Genomic DNA, 16609 nt, shown 5'->3' with positions numbered 1-16609 from the left:
TCATGTCTCCCCTAGGTAGGTAGTTGATGATAGATAGATAGATAGATAGATAGATAGATAGATAGATAGATAGATAGATAGATAGGTAGATAATAGGTAGGTAGGTAGATGAAAGATAGATGATAGGTAGGTAGATAATAGATACCTAATAGATTAGGTAGGTAGGTAGGTAATAGATAGATAGATGATGGATGGATGATAGGTAGGTAGGTGGGGTGGATGGACAGACGGACGGACGGTAGGTAGGTGATAGATAGATAGATAGATAGATAGATAGATAGATAGATAGATAGATAGATAGATAGATAGATAGATAGATAGATAATGATGGTAGACAAACAGAGAGACAGTTGGTGGTTGGTTGGATGGATGGATGGGTGATGATAATAGATACAAAAATGAGTGGGTGGGTGGGTAGATGGATGGATGGATGGGCAGTGGCTGGATGCATGCATGGGTGCTGATAGATGAGAGCTGTTCATGCCTCTTTATCTTTATTTTAAGAAAATGCAGATGTAGGGACTAGGACTTATCTCTGGCTATTTGCTCCAGAGTTATACTTAAATAGTGGGTCTACTAGCAGGGGAGGGGCTGACCAGTTAGTGACAAAATTTACATGGAGATTGGTTTCAGTAATGTTTATTCCCCAACTAATGTCATGATTGGCCCAAGATCATCTAGCCAGCTTTCGTGTTTAAAGCGGGATTACAATTCCCAGTCTCCTGGTGATTGACCCAAAATCAACCAGTCAGCTTTCATGCTAACACACAACTAGAAATAGAAAGTCACTGTCTCCCGGTGATTGGACCAAAGTCACTGAACTGGATTTCATGCCTAAGGAGGAATTAGAACTCACAGCTTCATGGTTTTCTAGGTCATCATCTTATCCACTATCCCAAACTGGCGCTCCCCTGGCTGAGAAAGATCTATATCATGTCCAATATATCTGGAGGATGCCTAGCTTGAGTATGACTGTTTTAATCTTCTATCGATAGCTCTTATCAATCAATTTAGCTAAAAAGAATTGTAAAAAAATGGAAGCAAGCTTCACAGTTCACATCTCCCTTTCCCCCTTTGCTTTTATTGTAGGGTGAAAAAGTAAACTATGAAAAATTCAGATCCTGGCTGTTGCACAACAAAGAAGCTTTCACATTCTCCCGCTGGCTGCTCTCCGGAGGAGTGTATGTCACACTCACAGATGACAGCGACACTCCCACATTCTATCAAACTCTTGCTGGAGTCACACACTGTAAGTAGCTCCCTCCCTCCCTCTCTCTCTTTTTGCGATTGAGTCAAACAAGCCTCGATGAATGAATGTGGGGTTTCTCTTTGAGATTGTTCAAGGGTCAGCCTTCTTTGGCCAGAAGAAGGCCATTTGGGGCAAAAATGGATGCTTTCTGTGGCTATTCTGCCCTGTTCCCTATGATATTCAGTGCTGCCTGCCTGTAAAGCATGTGTCTTTAAAGTTCTGGAATTATATATATTAGCATCTGTCGGAAATGGTATAGGGTTTCCTGCCTAGGCAGGGGGTTGGACTAGAAGCCCTCCAAGGTCCCTTCCAACTCTGCTATTGTATTATTGTAATTATAGGTTTAGCTCAGAGGTGGGCTTCAAAACTTTTAGCAAGGGGTTCTCTGCCCGGTTGCTGTGTGGGCGTGACTATGGTGAGTGTGGCCTAGTTGGCCTCCTGCACCACAGCAGGGGGGCGTTTTTGCCCTCCCCAGGCTTTGGGTGCTTTCCTTGAGCCTCCGGGGGGGGGGGAATGGCCTCCCCAGGCTCCGGAGGCCCTCTCCGAGCCTCCGTGCACCCCCCTGCACTTACCTGCATCCAAAACGGGTCGCATGGGGACTCCTGGCAGGAGCGGGATTGGATGGGTGGGGCCAGCCAGGAGTTGGGTTTGGGGGGTTCTCTGAACTGCACAGAATCTTAGATAGAGGTTCTCCTGAACCCCTCCAAACCGCCAGCAGCCCACTTCTGGTTTAGCTACATGTGCAAATAGGTATGATCAAGTAGCAATGGATGGAAACTAATCAAGAAGAGAACCAACCTAGAAATAAGAAGAACATTCCTGAGATTTAAAACAAATTAATCGGTGGAACAGCTTTCCTCCAGAAGTCGTGGGTGCTCCATCACCGAGGCTTTCAAGAAGAGATAGGACAGCCATTGGTCTGAAATGATATAGGGCAAGGATCCACAATACCCAGGCCGCAGTCTCCTACCGGGGCGTGGCCTATTTGGAATCGGGCTGTGCGAGTGGCTGGCCAAAGGCACGTGCAGCTCAATTTGTGTGAGCGGCATGCCGAGTTGGGTGCATGTGTGTTGGCCCGCCACTTGTGCAAGGGCTGCGTGTGCGCACCAGCCCACCGCTCATGCGGACCAATTCCCCGCTTCCCCCCTCAGCTGGACTGCCAAGGCACAGACGCTGGGGACTACTGGTATAGGGTCTCCTGCCTGGTATAGGGTCTAGTCTAGTTGGACTAGAAGACCTCCAAGGTCCCTTGCAACTCTTATTCTGTAATTGTGTAACTTATTCATAATAGCTCGGTTTGGTGGAAGAAAAGGTACCATATTTTTCGGAATATAAGACGCACCGGAGTATAAGACGCACCAAGGTTTTGAAGAGGCAAATTTTAAAAAAGGTTTTTGCACTTTGTAAACCTCCCCAAAACAGCCCGTTTTTCATGAAAACCGGCCTGTTTTTGCCCCCCAAAAGGCATGAATAGCCTTTAGGGGGCTTGCAGAGTGCTCCTGGGGGGTGTCCCCCCCAAAAAACAAGCAAAAATGGCCCATTTTTTTACAAAAACAGGCTCTTTTTTTGTCAAAAAAAAATTGCATGCATAGCCTTTAGGAAGCTTATAGAGTGCTCCTTGGGGTTGTGGGGGCAAAATTGAACAAAAAACGGCCTGTTTTTCACTCATTTCTGCCTTCCCCAGCCCCCAGGAGCTCTCTGAAAGCCTTCTACAGGATATGCACAGCCATTTTTGCTAAGGGGGTGGGGCTTGGGGAGGCAAAAAAAATGCTGGATTCAGTGTATAAGACGCAACCAGATTTTCAGCCTCTTTTTTGAGGGAAAAAACGTGCATCTTATACTCCGAAAAACACGGTATTCACTCTTGTGCTGCGTCCAAGCTGTGATTGAGAAGCAAGCTTGCATAACTGAAAGTCACGGTGAATCCATGTTGGACTGTCATCCTGTGTCCTCGCTCTTCCCAGCAGCATTTCCTCAACGCTGATAAATAATGGTGCATCCTCGGGTGCTCAGCAGGTAGAATTATTCATTCGTGTCTTTTGTTTATATCCTGTTTCTCCTACTAGCCGCCCCCCCCCCCCGATAATGTACTTGATTTCTCTCCTTTTCTTTTACCAATGCGCCAACCTGTATGTGATTGGACAAGACTTAATTAAGGAAATAACTGTGCCAATGAAGGCTGTCATTCGACTTAGGGCTGTTTGCTTAGTGACTGTTCGAAGTCACAGTGACGTTGAAAAAAAAAGTGGCTGGTTTTCAAAAAAATAGACCCATTAGTTGATATATAAGTCCGTGATGGTGAACCTATTGCACGCGTGCCCCGAAGTGGCACATGGAGCCACGCTGCCTGGCACGTACAAACCTTCATCAAATCTCAAAAAAGAGGCTACTCTTTTGAAGACAGCAAAGTCCACCTTTTGGACAGATGGGACCACTGGTTTTAAAGAGGAGTTGAATAGGCCATCTACGTCAAAATTGAACAGCTTTCTCTCAAACAGGGGGGGCGGGATATGACATCATCTATCTCCAGTCTATAACATAGTCCTTTCAAGTTCCACACCCATTTGCATTACCCAGGTCAGGAGTCGGCAACCTTAAACACTCAAAGAGCCACAAAGGTCCTAACCAGAGCCCCACTCCTTTCAATTCTGGAGCCGACCGGAAGTTCTGTTCTCCCACCATAGAGTCTCCTCCTAGCATGGCGCCCTTTTTCCTCTACCTGTCCTAACCGAAAACCCTATCAATTGTTGAGCTGGCTGGCGACAGGGAGCCACAGCAGAGGGATGAAAGAGCCACATGCGGCTCCAGAGCTGCAGGTGGCTGACCCCTGACCCTGGTGATCCTGAGGACACAGGTGACTTTAACGACTGGCTAAAAGAATACAAATGTCCAGCTGTCTGCAAGGAGTATAAATCCTTCCGTTCCCCACCAGCCAGCCGTAGCTGAAGAAGCTCCTCGGATGAGAAGCAAAACATCTTCACCACATAGAAAAACCAGAAAGTCCAAGTTTGCCTCTTGAAAAAGCACCTTAGGGACAACAGTGACCCGAATGACTGTGAATCTCCATAGACTTCCAGCCCTGTGATTCTGTGTTCCACCTTGGCCATTCCTAGTCTATTTATTTTTATTCACATGAAATTTGAAAAGAAATGATTAAAACACCCGCCTGTCCCCAGATATTGCTCTCCTCCCTCTTAGTGATTGGTAGAAAGTTGTGAAAGGGCTGCACTTGGTGTGTTGCCTCTTTCTTTTCACAGCCTCGAAAAGGGAAGCTTCTGGGTGAGGCGCTTATCTGCCTGCAAATTGGAGGCTTAAGACGGCATTAAGAGGCCACTGGGCCCTCCATTCCCTCTCTTATTTGTGCAGTGCTTATCTCTATTATTGTACTCCTGATTTCCCCCGGGAGAGGGTCATAAAAATGTCGCTTTGCTCCATGTGGCATTCAAACTGCATTGGAACAGAAAATTGGAATAATCCGAGATATCGGGGGATAGGGAGCATGAAATTAATAAAGCTAGTTCCGAGGCAGGAAATCACACGTGTGCGAACCTAGTAACAGGAGTCCCAGGGGAGGCCAGGGAAAGAACTGTTAGGATGCAACATCTGCCAGGTGTGCAGAATCCTCCCAACCCTGGAAAGCGTGCTGTGGAAAATTTGGGTTAATGTTAGTTTTGTAGGGTTTTCTCATTTCCCGTTGATTAAAAATCTCCCGTTGTTCAAAACGCAGAGGGAAGTATATCCGTTAAAACAAGCTCCTCTAGGATTTAAAACAATTAGTCCCTTTTAATAATTTAAACCAGGGGTCACCAACCTTTTTAGACCTCAGGCACCACTAAATTCATAATTTTAAATCCCGCGGACCACGAATATGATCTGCCTAATGACCTGTTGGGTGGGTGAGGTTAGGTGGTCATGTGTCTGTGTGGGTGTGGCCAACTCAATGTCACTCACATCAACGGATGCCTCACCGGCATCTACTCGCCCCTCCCCTCCCAGCTACTCCTCGCCTTCCCGCCCGGGCTCCTTAGGGCGCCAACAGGAAGCAGTTATTGAAGCTAAGCAGCCACCAGGAGAAAGAGTTGGCAAAACAGCTCAGTTCAAATTGAGTCTGATGGAGAAGGAGGCTCAGCAGAAGCACCTCACTGAGGACTAGGAGCATAGGCTTTCCAAGCAGAGGGAAGACCTGCGGGAGTGCAAGGCCAATACCAGTGCCTGGAGGCTTAGCAAGCTGAGATGGTCAGCCAGTTCCAGGCCATGATGCGGTCCCACTGGAACGAGGCCCTCCGGCTCTTTGCCATCAGCGGTGCTTCCCTCCAGCCTTCGCCCAAAGTCCCCCACCAGGAGGCTGAAGCAGACCCCAAGTCGGAATTTCTGCCACCCTCCGACCCACAGAAAAAGACCCCGAAGGGGGAGACTCTCTGCAGCAACACAAGCGTTCATTGCACGTATCCAGCCCAGGGGCCGTAGTTTGAGGACCCCTGATTCGGTGCAATATTAAAAAATGCAAATAATTTTTCTGTGGACCACCAAGATTTTCTCACAGATCACAGTGGTCCACGGACCACCATTTGGTGACCACTGACTTAAACAATACAGCCCAAAGACAAACAGAGGTAGATGCAAGCATATTTCGTATTAACTCATCAGTACCTACATTACAATAACACGGTTAAAATCAGCCTCAAATATAAGAACTAGCATGAGCATGAATTAAGCCTATAATGTATGCAGGAAAGCAACCAATGGCAGACCTCACGCTCCTCTAGAATTAGCAAATGGGCTAATTTGATTGCAATTCCTGGAGCATATATGAGGAGTACAGTTGCTGTCCAATTTTGGAGACAAAACCATTGGAAAGTGGAGTTAAAAGCCTGGGATTATGGTTAAGGGCTTTTAAAAAAAAGAAAAGAAATTGGCCATAAATATCCAAGATGGTTTGCATTTAAGACATCTGGAATCATTTAACATTAATTTCAATCCCAGCAATGTTTTGGAGTTGAGCTGTTTATTTTGTCGCCTTCTGAAATGCTTCATTTGGGGGGGGGGGGGACCAGGTGCTTTGGTTTTGGTTTAAAGCGCCATTAAGAAACCAATTGTTGGTTGATGTGTGTGAAGTGAATCTGGCTTCCCCATTGCCTCTGCCTATCAGAAAGTCCCAAAAGGTGATCACACCGTTCAGTTAAGAGAGCTAATCCTCGACTTACAAGCACAACTGACCCCCAAATTTCCACAGCTAAGCAAGACAGTCGTTAAGGGAGCCTTAACTTTGTTAAGTGAACCATTGTGGTTGTTAAGTTGGTGGTTAAGTGAATTTGGCTTCTCCATTGAAGGTCACAAAAAGTGATCATATGACCCTGGGACATCGCAACTGTCATTATTTTCTGCAAAACTAAGACCTAGTGCAGTGATGGCGAACCTTTTTTTGGCTTGCGTGCCAAAAGCGGGGGGAGCACAGGGGGGGCGTGTGTGGGTGTGCCACGCCCATAATGCTATACACATGACCCAAGGCTTTATAGGAGCCTGGGGAGGGTGGAAACAGCCTCCCCCGCCCGATCGGAGGCCATCTGGAGGCTTCAAGAGCGTGAAAAACTGGCCCTATGGGCAAACCGGAAGTTCGGGAACAGACTTCCAGTTTGCTCGTAGGGCCAATTTAGCCCTCCGGAGCCTTCAGGGGCCTTCTGGAGGCTTCCCTGAAGGCTCAGGAGGGCAAACAACGACCCTACGGACAAACCGGAAGTCACTTCCAGTTTGCTCATAGGGTCATTTTTTGCCTTCCGGAGCCTTCAGGGAAGCCTCCAGAAGCCTCCGGAGGGCTAAAACCGGCCCTATGAGCAAACCGGAAGTTTGTTCCTGAACTTCCAGCTTGCCCGTAGGGCCTCTTTTTCACATCCCAGAGGCTTCCTGATTCCTCAAGGGGGCGAAAAGTGGCCTCAAAATAAGGCCGAAGTCAGCTGACCAGCGCACGCATGCTCACTGGCCACCTGACAGAGCAATGCCTCGCGTGCCCTGACAAATAGCTCCGCGTGCCATAGGTTCGCGGACCTAGAGTGTTTTTTACTTGTGCCTCTAATATAAGCCCTACCCTCAAAAAATAAGTCCTACTTGAAAGCCTGTGCAAACGCACATTTCGTACTATTGTAAGTCAAGGACCATCTGTACAGTGGCAACCAGGAGGAACCACAGCCTTTTTCTAGAAAGATTTCAGAAGACATAATTTAGAATTATAGGGACGCAGTGGCTCAGTGGCTAAGTGGCTCAGTGACACTGAGCTTGTTAATCAGAAGGGTCGGCAGTTCGGCGGTTTGAATCCCTTGCGTTGCGTAACGAAGTGAGCTCCCATTACTTTTCCCAGCTTTTGCCAACCTAGCAGTTCGAAAGCAGGTAAAAATGCAAGTAGAAAAATAGTGGAAAGGTAATAGCATTCCGTGCGCCTTCGCCATTTAGTCATGCTGGCCACATGACCACAGAGACGTCTTTGGACAGCGCTGGCTCTTCAGCTTTGAAACGGAGATGAAGACCGCCCCCTAGAGTCGGGAACGACTGGCACATATGTGCGAGGGGAACCTTTACCTTCACCTTCAATTGACCTTCTGTACAATATTTTCTTTTAAGCCGTGTTATTTCCTTTTCTACATTCTTTGAACTCTCTAACCTTCACTTGCTGCCCCTGTTATCTTGGAGTGATGTCAGTTGCAGCTGGAGAGAGCACTGGATTTGGGGAGGCTGTTTTAAATTATATGTGGGGACTTATCTTGTGCTTACGATAGGTTGATAAGCATAAAATAATGCCGTCTTCCCAGATGGCATTTTAGCTGCAGCTTTTGCTGCTTCCCTGCTGCTTTTTGTACCACGCCTCTTCGAATAATATCAGTAAAAGGCATGAAAAATAGCCTTGATTAAAAATAGGGGGAAGGAGTTTGATTTGATTTTAGAGGCTGTGGGAGAGGCCCAGCGAAGACAGGAAGCATTTATTGTGAAGCTCCAGTGGCTGTATTTAAATCTACTTAATGAGCCGAGATACGGAGGACACACTGAAAAGAAATGTAAGATTTTGCCGCTTGTAAATAATATTTATATTGGAAGGCGGGAGACTTTAATTAGGTCCCTCCCTGGCTGAAAATTAAAAGAGGGTTTTTGAAAAAGTCACACCGAGTTGCCCACGTTTGCTAGTTTTAATCAAGTTTGGTTCCGTTTCATTTCAGCTGTAAAATATTCTTTCAGCCACGGCTTTCGGCAGTTCAGGGAGTCCTCGAGTTACGACCACAATAGCAACAGCGCTTAGACTTATCCTGTTTCCTTGAAAATAAGACCCAATCGGAAAATAAGCCCTATTTTTCAGGATGCTCATAATATAAACCCTACCCTAAAAATAAGCCCCAGTTAAGATGGTCAGCCAAACAGATGCATTTAGTACCGTATTTCCTCCAAAATAAGCCCTGGTGTGTCTTTTGGAGCAAAAATTAAGATAAGACCTAGTCTTATTTTCGGGAAAACATGGTATATACTGTTCCACAGTGTTTTATAGCCTTTGCTTAAGTGGTTTACAGAGTCAGCCTCTTTCCCCCAACAATTGAGGCCCTCATTTTACTGACCTCAGAAGGATGGAAGGCTGAGTCATCCTGGAGTGGAGTTTGCAGGAGACCATTAGTTCCCTTAATTGGTTTGTCATTCTCAGAGACTCCTTGCCAAGTTTTGCAGCTATCGGCCTGGCAGCTCTCCAAGCCAGAGAAGGTCTGTGACTGTAAATCCTCCCTTGAAAGACTTTGCTGGATGAGAATGAGCAGAATTCACAGTCAATTAATAAAAGGGGTTTTTGTTGGGACAAGGAGTTTGCTTCATGCTCTCGGGAAGCCTCGGTCAGAACAGGCACATTGACGTGTGTTGTTGTCTGCATGTCACCACAGTCGCAAAGGGCAGAAGCCACCAGATAGCCCCGTTGGTTCACAATGTCTCTGAATCTTGTTGTGTCCGTGTGCAGTCTATTCAACAATTTCCATAGTTCCCAGCTTTTGTCTGTCCCAGGTGCCGACTCCTTCAATGGTTCTTTGTAGCTTTCCATAGGTCCTCTTGGCTTTCAAATTCCCTCTCCCTGAAAATCCCTTCGCTTGAGAAGCATGAAGGTGCAGATAGTCCTCGACTTACAACCGTTTGTTTAGTGACTGTTCAAGGTTACAGCAGCACTGAAAAAAGTGACTTATGACCACTTTACACGCTTACGACCAATGTCACATATGTACCGCATCCCCGTGGTCACAGGATCAAAATTCGGATGCTTGGCAACTGACTCGTATTTATGACGGTCGCAGTGTCCCGGGGTCACACGCGATCCCCTTTTTGCGACCTTCTGACAAGCAAAGTCAACGAGGAAGCCAGATTCGCTTAACAACCGGGTTGCTAATTTAACGAGTGCAGTGATTCACTTAACAAGGAGGCTGTAAAATGGGGCGAAACTCACTCGACAACAGGAGCTGTGGCCGTAAGTCGAGGACTACCTGTGTATTCCAGGAAGCTTCCAGACTCAGGCAATCCCTTCTTACGGGATTTAATCTTTGTGTTTTCATCTTTCTGATCCTATCCGCTTACCTTCGGGGACAGAGCGTGCCCCTTTAAGAAGATCTCATTGCCTCACATCCTTGAATAGCTGGATCTCTGAAAGGGAACAAATGGCAGAGCTAGTTGGGGAGTGGATCCAGATCGCCTCATGGGCCAAGAGGAAGCTGGACCCCTGGAGAATCCGTACCTGGTGAAGCGTGGGTGGTACAAGCCGGGGCTTGTGAAAATGTGGGGAATATGGTATGCTGCTACTGTTGCGGGCCAAGGAGAATTGTGCCTTTAGGTGGGTAGAACAACTGAGCATGAAACAGGAGTGTGGATGAGTGTGAAAGGAGGGTAGAAGGAGAGATAAGGCGGGATGGGAGAGTTGAAATGGGGGAGGACAGAACAGATTATCACAGATGGATTGTATGCGAATTGCCTGGAAATGCAAAGTTACCGTATTGTCTCTGAACCAGGAGCAGGAGGGGGGGAAAAAGACTGGGCGCTCTCTACAGGATAGCTGGGTAATTTCAGAAAGTGAACGGATACTGTAATGTCGGACAAGAGAAATAATTAGGTGGAGATTCTCAGTCATCCAGGTCATAGTAGTCCCAAAGTCGCTTTTTCAAGAGGCAACTGGGCTTTGTTCTTTTTGCTTGAAGAGGTTTCGCTTCTCATCCGAGAAGCTGCTTACGTTCCGACAGAATGGTGGGGAACGGAAGGAGGACTGCAAGGAATATAAATCCTTCCATTCCCCACCATTCAGTCAATAGCAATAGCAGTTAGACTTATATACCGCTTCATAGGGCTTTCAGCCCTCTCTAAGCGGTTTACAGAGTCAGCATATCGCCCCCAACAATCCGGGTCCTCATTTTACCCACCTCGGAAGGATGGAAGGCTGAGTCAACCTTTGAGCCGGTGAGATTTGAACCGCCGAACTGCAGCTTAGCAGTCAGCTGAAGTGGCCTGCAGTACTGCAATCTAACCACTGCGCCACCTCGGCTCTTCAGAACGGAAGCAGCTTCTCGAATGAGAAGCGAAATCTCTTCAAGCCAAAACAAAGACAGTCCAGTCACCTCTCGAAAAAGCACCTTTGGAAATATTCTAGGTGGTTTAAATACCTTTATTTTGATTTTTGAAACAGGCGTGGATGCGTTGATTTGTTTTATTTATTTATTTATCACGTTTTGGAACTGTCCATCTCCCTCACAGAGGGACTATAGCTGGTGCACAATGAAATATTAAAACGGAAAATCAATATGCAAAAGTAAAAAAAAAAGAGGCAAGGTCTTTAAATAAAAGCATTGTTTAAAAGTAATTGAAAAGCGATGAGGGGGGGAGGGGGCTTTCAGGTTAGGGTTTTACATGCATCGATTATCTCTTCAGAATTTCTATAATTTATCCAAAGGTGAATTCACATAGATAAGCTTGTAGAAAGGAGGAAAAAGTTTAAATACTTTGCTTTGGATATCTCTAGCTGAGATGGTGCTGTTAGACGGTCCGATCATAAGGTAGGCAAACTTTGTAGGTTTCTGTCATCTGATGGAATCAGGAGGTGTGTCATTTCAGTTTTAGAACAAAATAGAATAACAGAGTTGGAAGGGACCTTGGAGGTCTTCTAGTCCAACCCCTTCTTAGGCAGGAAACCCTGCACCACTTCAGACAAATGGTTATCCAATCTCTTCTTAAAAACTTCCAGTGTTGGGGCATTCACAACTTCTGGAGGCAACTTCTGTTCCACTGATTAATTGTTCTCACTGTCAGGAAATTTCTCCTCAGTTCTAAGTTGCTTCTCTCCTTGATTAGTTTCCACCTGTTGCTTCTTGTTCTGCCCTCAGGTGCCTTGGAGAATTTTCCAGGTAGGTGGTGGGGTCTGTGTTTAGAGGTTTGTAAGCGGGGTCTTGGAGTAGGTTGGATAGTTTGGCTTGGTAATCAGACGTGTTCATCACCACTGTGGCGTTGCCTTTGTCTGCTGGGAGAATGATTATGTTGTTGTCTTTCCTCAAGTTGGTGAGTGCTTTTTGTTCTTCTTTATGTAAGTTGCTTCTGGGTGGATTGCTGGAGCAGAGGACGTTGGTGACTTCAAGTCTGATTTTATTGGCTTCATCTGGGTTGATTTTGGTTAGGGTAGCTTCAACTCAGCATGTGATGTCTTCAGTGGGGATGTGTTTGGGGGCGACTGCAAAGTTGAATCCTTTGGAAAGGACATTGGTTTCAGCTGTGGTGAGGGTCCTATCTGATATGTTGTGTACTGTTTGTTTCATGAGTTGCTGTGGAAGGGGGTTGGGTGTCTGGTGTTTTTCTAGTCTGTGGAGTTTGTTGGTATGTGTGCACCACAGATAAAATCAGCAAAATTCTCCACAAACACAATATCAAGACAGCCTTCGGCACTGACCAAAAAATAGCCAACATCTTAAGAAACCCCAAAGAAAAGATCCAGCTAGAAAACCAAGGACTCTACGAAATACCATGCAAAATCTGCCCAGCCACATACATTGGACAAAGGAATAGGAGAATAAATGCACGCATCGCAGAACACAAGAACGCAGTCAGAAAAAAAGAAAAACCTTCCCCCCTTTTCCAGCACCTTAAAGCTACAGGACATGAAATTGATTTTGAAGGAACCAAATTAATCTCCAAAACTGAAAACTTCAACAAGAGAATAATTATGGAAGCCATCGAAATAGAGAAACACCCCCACAACACGAATAAACGTGACGATGCCTCCTGCCTCTCAGACATCTGGAAACCAGCCCTAGTCAATAAACGGACTCCACCCACCACCCAGGTCGACACACACACACACACACCTCTTTCCATATTTTGGCCATAAAAATTAAGTCAGTGCAATTGAGAGTTGCAACTGTTTCAGCCAGCAAAGTAAGCAATCAATTTAAAATGCCATGGCCCAATGGGGAAAAAATAGAACCTATATATTTTGACTTGGTACTCAAAAGAATGCAGAATTTATGTTACCCCCGTGTTACGCATATCTCCACAAGATATGGCTGAGACGGTGGGCTTCTCAGCAGTTGCATGTTTTGAAATCAAGGAATGTTATCACCTGCTAGATGAACATTGCAAGAGTGGGGAGAGAGTTCCACCTCTGTGAATGAGATCTATTTTAATCTTAGGACTACTGAGAACTGGCTAGAACAGTTACCCTAAAGGAAAATAAATTTAAGATGATAACTCCCATAAAGGAAGAATAAAATATATAGACATAGACATGAATCTTTCACGATGCCCAGCTTCCTCTCTGAATCATCCTATGGTTGCCAAATCTACATTGGGAGATTTCCCCAGTCCCTTGCCTAAACATGCACAAATGACATATTTTTGTTTGTATATGCATAGCCAAGAAATTAAAAGGCACTTGGCCATCCAACCGATCAGTCCTGGAGGAGATCAACCCTGACTGCTCTTCACCAGACCAGATCCTGAAGAGGAAACTCAAAGACTTTGGCCACCAAATGAGAAGGAAGGACTCCCTGGAGAAGAGCCTCATGCTGGGGAAGATGGAAGGGCAGAAGAAGAAGAAGGGGACGGCAGAGAAGGAGGTGGCTGGATGGAGTCACTTAAGCAATAGGCATGAGCTTAAATGGACTCCAGAGGATGGTAAAAGACAGGAAGGCCTGGAGGAACATTATCCATGGGGTCACGATGGGTCGGACACGACTTCGCAACTAACAACAACAACAGTATGCATAGCTGGAAAACAGATTAGATAAACCCAGCAACAATAAAATGGCCAGAAGAATGTAAAGTGTTTAATGTAGTATTACATCAAAGCATCTATTAAAAAGGCATCCCGTTTATAAAATTGAGCCCTCAAGTGTATCACTCACCATTGACTTTCAGACAAATAAATCCATATCAAGGATAGAAGCATATAACTACATGCGCGTGCTCATTTACACGCACACTCACTCATGAGTCAATTTCTGAGGGCACGCGAGGTGTTGCCCCATCAGCTTGATTTCTGGCCATTTTCTGAAGCCTCAAGAGGGCGAAAAACCACCCAACGTGCAAACTTGAAGTTTAGGAATGGATTTCTGGTTTGTGCGTTGGGCCGTTTTTCGCCCTCCGGAGGCTTCAGAGAAACCTGAAGCCTGGGGAGGGCGAAAAACGGCCCAACACACAAACTGGAAGTCCGTTCCTAAACTTCCAGTTTGTGTGTTTGGCTGTTTTTCGCCCTCCCCAGGCTTCTAGAAAGCCTCTGGAGCGTGGGGAGAATGAAAAATGGACTTATTGGGCCCACCAGAAGTCAGATAATGAGCCGTTTCTGGCCTCGAGGGGGGGCAGGGGAGGCCGTTTTCATCCTCTCCAGGCTCCTAGAATGCCGTGCGCGGGGGGGGGGGCATTAAATTATGGGAGTGGGTAGCAGCTTGGATGACAGGATCTGAGGGGAGAGTTGCCTGCAACCATTGGTAGCTCCTGCTTATTTTCTTTCCTTCCTTCCTTCCTTCCTTCCTTCCTTCCTTCCTTCCTTCCTTCCTTCCTTTCTTTCTTTCTTCCTTTCTTTCCTTCCTTTCTTTCCTTCCTTCTTTTCTTTCTTTCCTTCCTTCTTTTCTTTCTTTCCTTCTTTTCCTTCCTTCCTTCCTTCCTTCCTTCCTTCCTTCCTTTCTTTCTTTCTTTCTTTCTTTCTTTCTTTCTTGTCTTCCGAGAATCTAGATTAGTGTAATATGCTCATCTAATGGCGGGAAAGTGGGTGGGGTGGATTCTTGTCTTCCTACGAAATGTTGTCTGCAAAATAAATATATTCTTTCCAACAGTGGTTGGTATTTTCGGAAGACTTTATGCGCTGTGATTTCATGAAAACCTGTAAACGATTTTTTTTTTTTTGTGACAATAATTTTAGTCTTGTTAAAATTCTTAGATTTCCGTACCCCCATCCCCCCCTCACCCCATTTTGAGGTTTTGTGGTTCAGCTGTTGGAACTAGCAAAAAAAGAACAATGTTTGGGAATGTAAGACCTGTTTAAATCTCAGGAACCCTGGGGAACATTGAACCGCTTGTAGTAAATTTGCGCAATTTGTTGGCTCTTCACATAAATACCGAATGAATTATTCCCAAATAAGCGCCAATGTAGACTTGATTAATTTGCAAAGTCTCTGCAAGCTGAAATATGTTTTTTTCCCCTTAGTGTGTACATTTTGGATTGCCTGTTTTCAGAATTTCCTAGACGTTTATGGATTTACCACCCTAAATATTTACAGACAGTCCTTGATTTTTGACCATAATTGAGCCTGACAATTACGGCCCGTAAGCCGTGATAGTCATAAAGCAGACCAATCCAATTTTGCAACATTTTTGGGAAATGCTTGTTATGTAATTGTTTGCTTTGGATGGTTTTTAGGATGTTGCTGTTGTTTTTTTGCCAAAAACTGGAAGCAAACCCCAGTTTCTGGCAAAAATGTTGTAAATGACAGTCATGTGACCATGGGATGCTGCAAACAAACAGAAATGTGGAGGGGGGGAGTGTGCAATCATGTGACTAGGTAGGGGCATTGGAAGTTCGGAACTGGTCCTAAATACCTTTTGGAGGGTCAGTCATAACTTCAACTGGTCGTGAAACAAAAGTGTCATAATCCCAGAAATGCTTTTTCTCAAGAGGCAACTGGACTTTCTTTGTTTTTCCTTGAAGACATTTCGCTTCTCATCCAAGAAGCTTCTTCAGTTCTGAATGGTGGGGAATGGAAAGATTTATATTCCTTGCAGTCCTCTGGTCATTAGCGCTGCTTCTGAGAGTCATTGAGGCCACTTGGAGGTTTGTCTGTGCCCTCGAGGGGGGGGTGTCACCTGAATAGCACAAATGAGTGTGGGACCTTTTTAGAACTGCTGAAAGAATTGTATTGTAGACAGGAGACAAGGGGTGTCGAACCCCCCCCCCCCCGTTGAGAAAAGGCTGCTCAATAAATCCCTCCGTTCTGTACCATTCAATCAGAACGGAAGAAGCTTCTTGGATGAGAAGCGAAACCTCTTCAGGCAAAAACAAAGAAAGTCCAGTTACCTCTTGAAAAAGCACCTTTGGGACAACCATGACCTGGATGACGGAGACTCTCGTAAGTCATAAGTCAGGGACTACCTGCATTTGTTATTTGGAAGATTAGGACCGTGATGGCGAACCTATGGCACACTTGCCGCAGGTGGCACGCAAGAGGTGGCTTGCATGCCCCCTCTGTGGGCATGCGAGCCCTTGCCCCAGCTCAACTCCACAGCACATGGGCACCCGCCTCCTGCCGGCCAGCTGATTTTTCAGCTCTCTACTGCGCATGCATGGATGCGGGAGACAAAAAAAGTTAGCCATCACTGCATTAGGTTCTGAAAAGCCCCTAGCCGTCAGTTTGGACCACGATTGGAAATGACTGCTTGCTTAATTTGTAATCAATACTCTGAATATGACAAACGCCAACGGGCAGTTTTGTTGCAATCAGCTGAATGTTCTCTTCCACTTAGTTGCCGATTTTGCCTTGCGGGAACAGCCGATTTCGCTTGCCCGAATTGGAGTTTGATCCAAAGAAATGGAACTCTTGGGCTGTCGTTAGCGGCAAATGTTCACGCTTATTAGTAATTCCTCTGAAGTCGACAGCTTGACACGGACTTGGTTTCTTTGACCTTACTTCTTTGCAGCCTGCCTGATAAAAGACGCTGATAACAGATAACACCGTATTCTCTTCCCTAGACTGGGTTATATTAAGATAAGCAATGAAAGTAGCATTTAAAAAAAAAAAAGCTTTATGCAACAGTGGATGAACTGGCCCCCACCCCAGCATGCAATCCATCTTTTGACTTTCAAATTTCATATTTTGAGTTACGAGCTCT

General features: G+C 45.7%; 1 protein-coding gene across 6 annotated transcripts in view; it reads left to right on the top strand.

The window, feature by feature from the left end:
- The window catches only part of USP32 (ubiquitin specific peptidase 32), a 214242-nt gene that overhangs the window by 106955 nt on the left and 90678 nt on the right, over positions 1 to 16609 (top strand). For all 6 annotated transcript variants that reach the window (XM_032215792.1, XM_032215794.1, XM_032215797.1 and 3 more), the window contains exon 5: positions 1090 to 1249. In XM_032215792.1, the coding sequence (XP_032071683.1) occupies positions 1090 to 1249 (160 nt within the window). The remainder of the gene's footprint in view (positions 1 to 1089; positions 1250 to 16609) is intronic.

Source organism: Thamnophis elegans, chromosome 4 (genome assembly GCF_009769535.1).
Source record: "Thamnophis elegans isolate rThaEle1 chromosome 4, rThaEle1.pri, whole genome shotgun sequence".
In the NCBI taxonomy this organism is placed as follows: Eukaryota; Metazoa; Chordata; class Lepidosauria; order Squamata; family Colubridae; genus Thamnophis; species Thamnophis elegans.
This window is presented reverse-complemented; position numbering and strand designations above follow the sequence as displayed.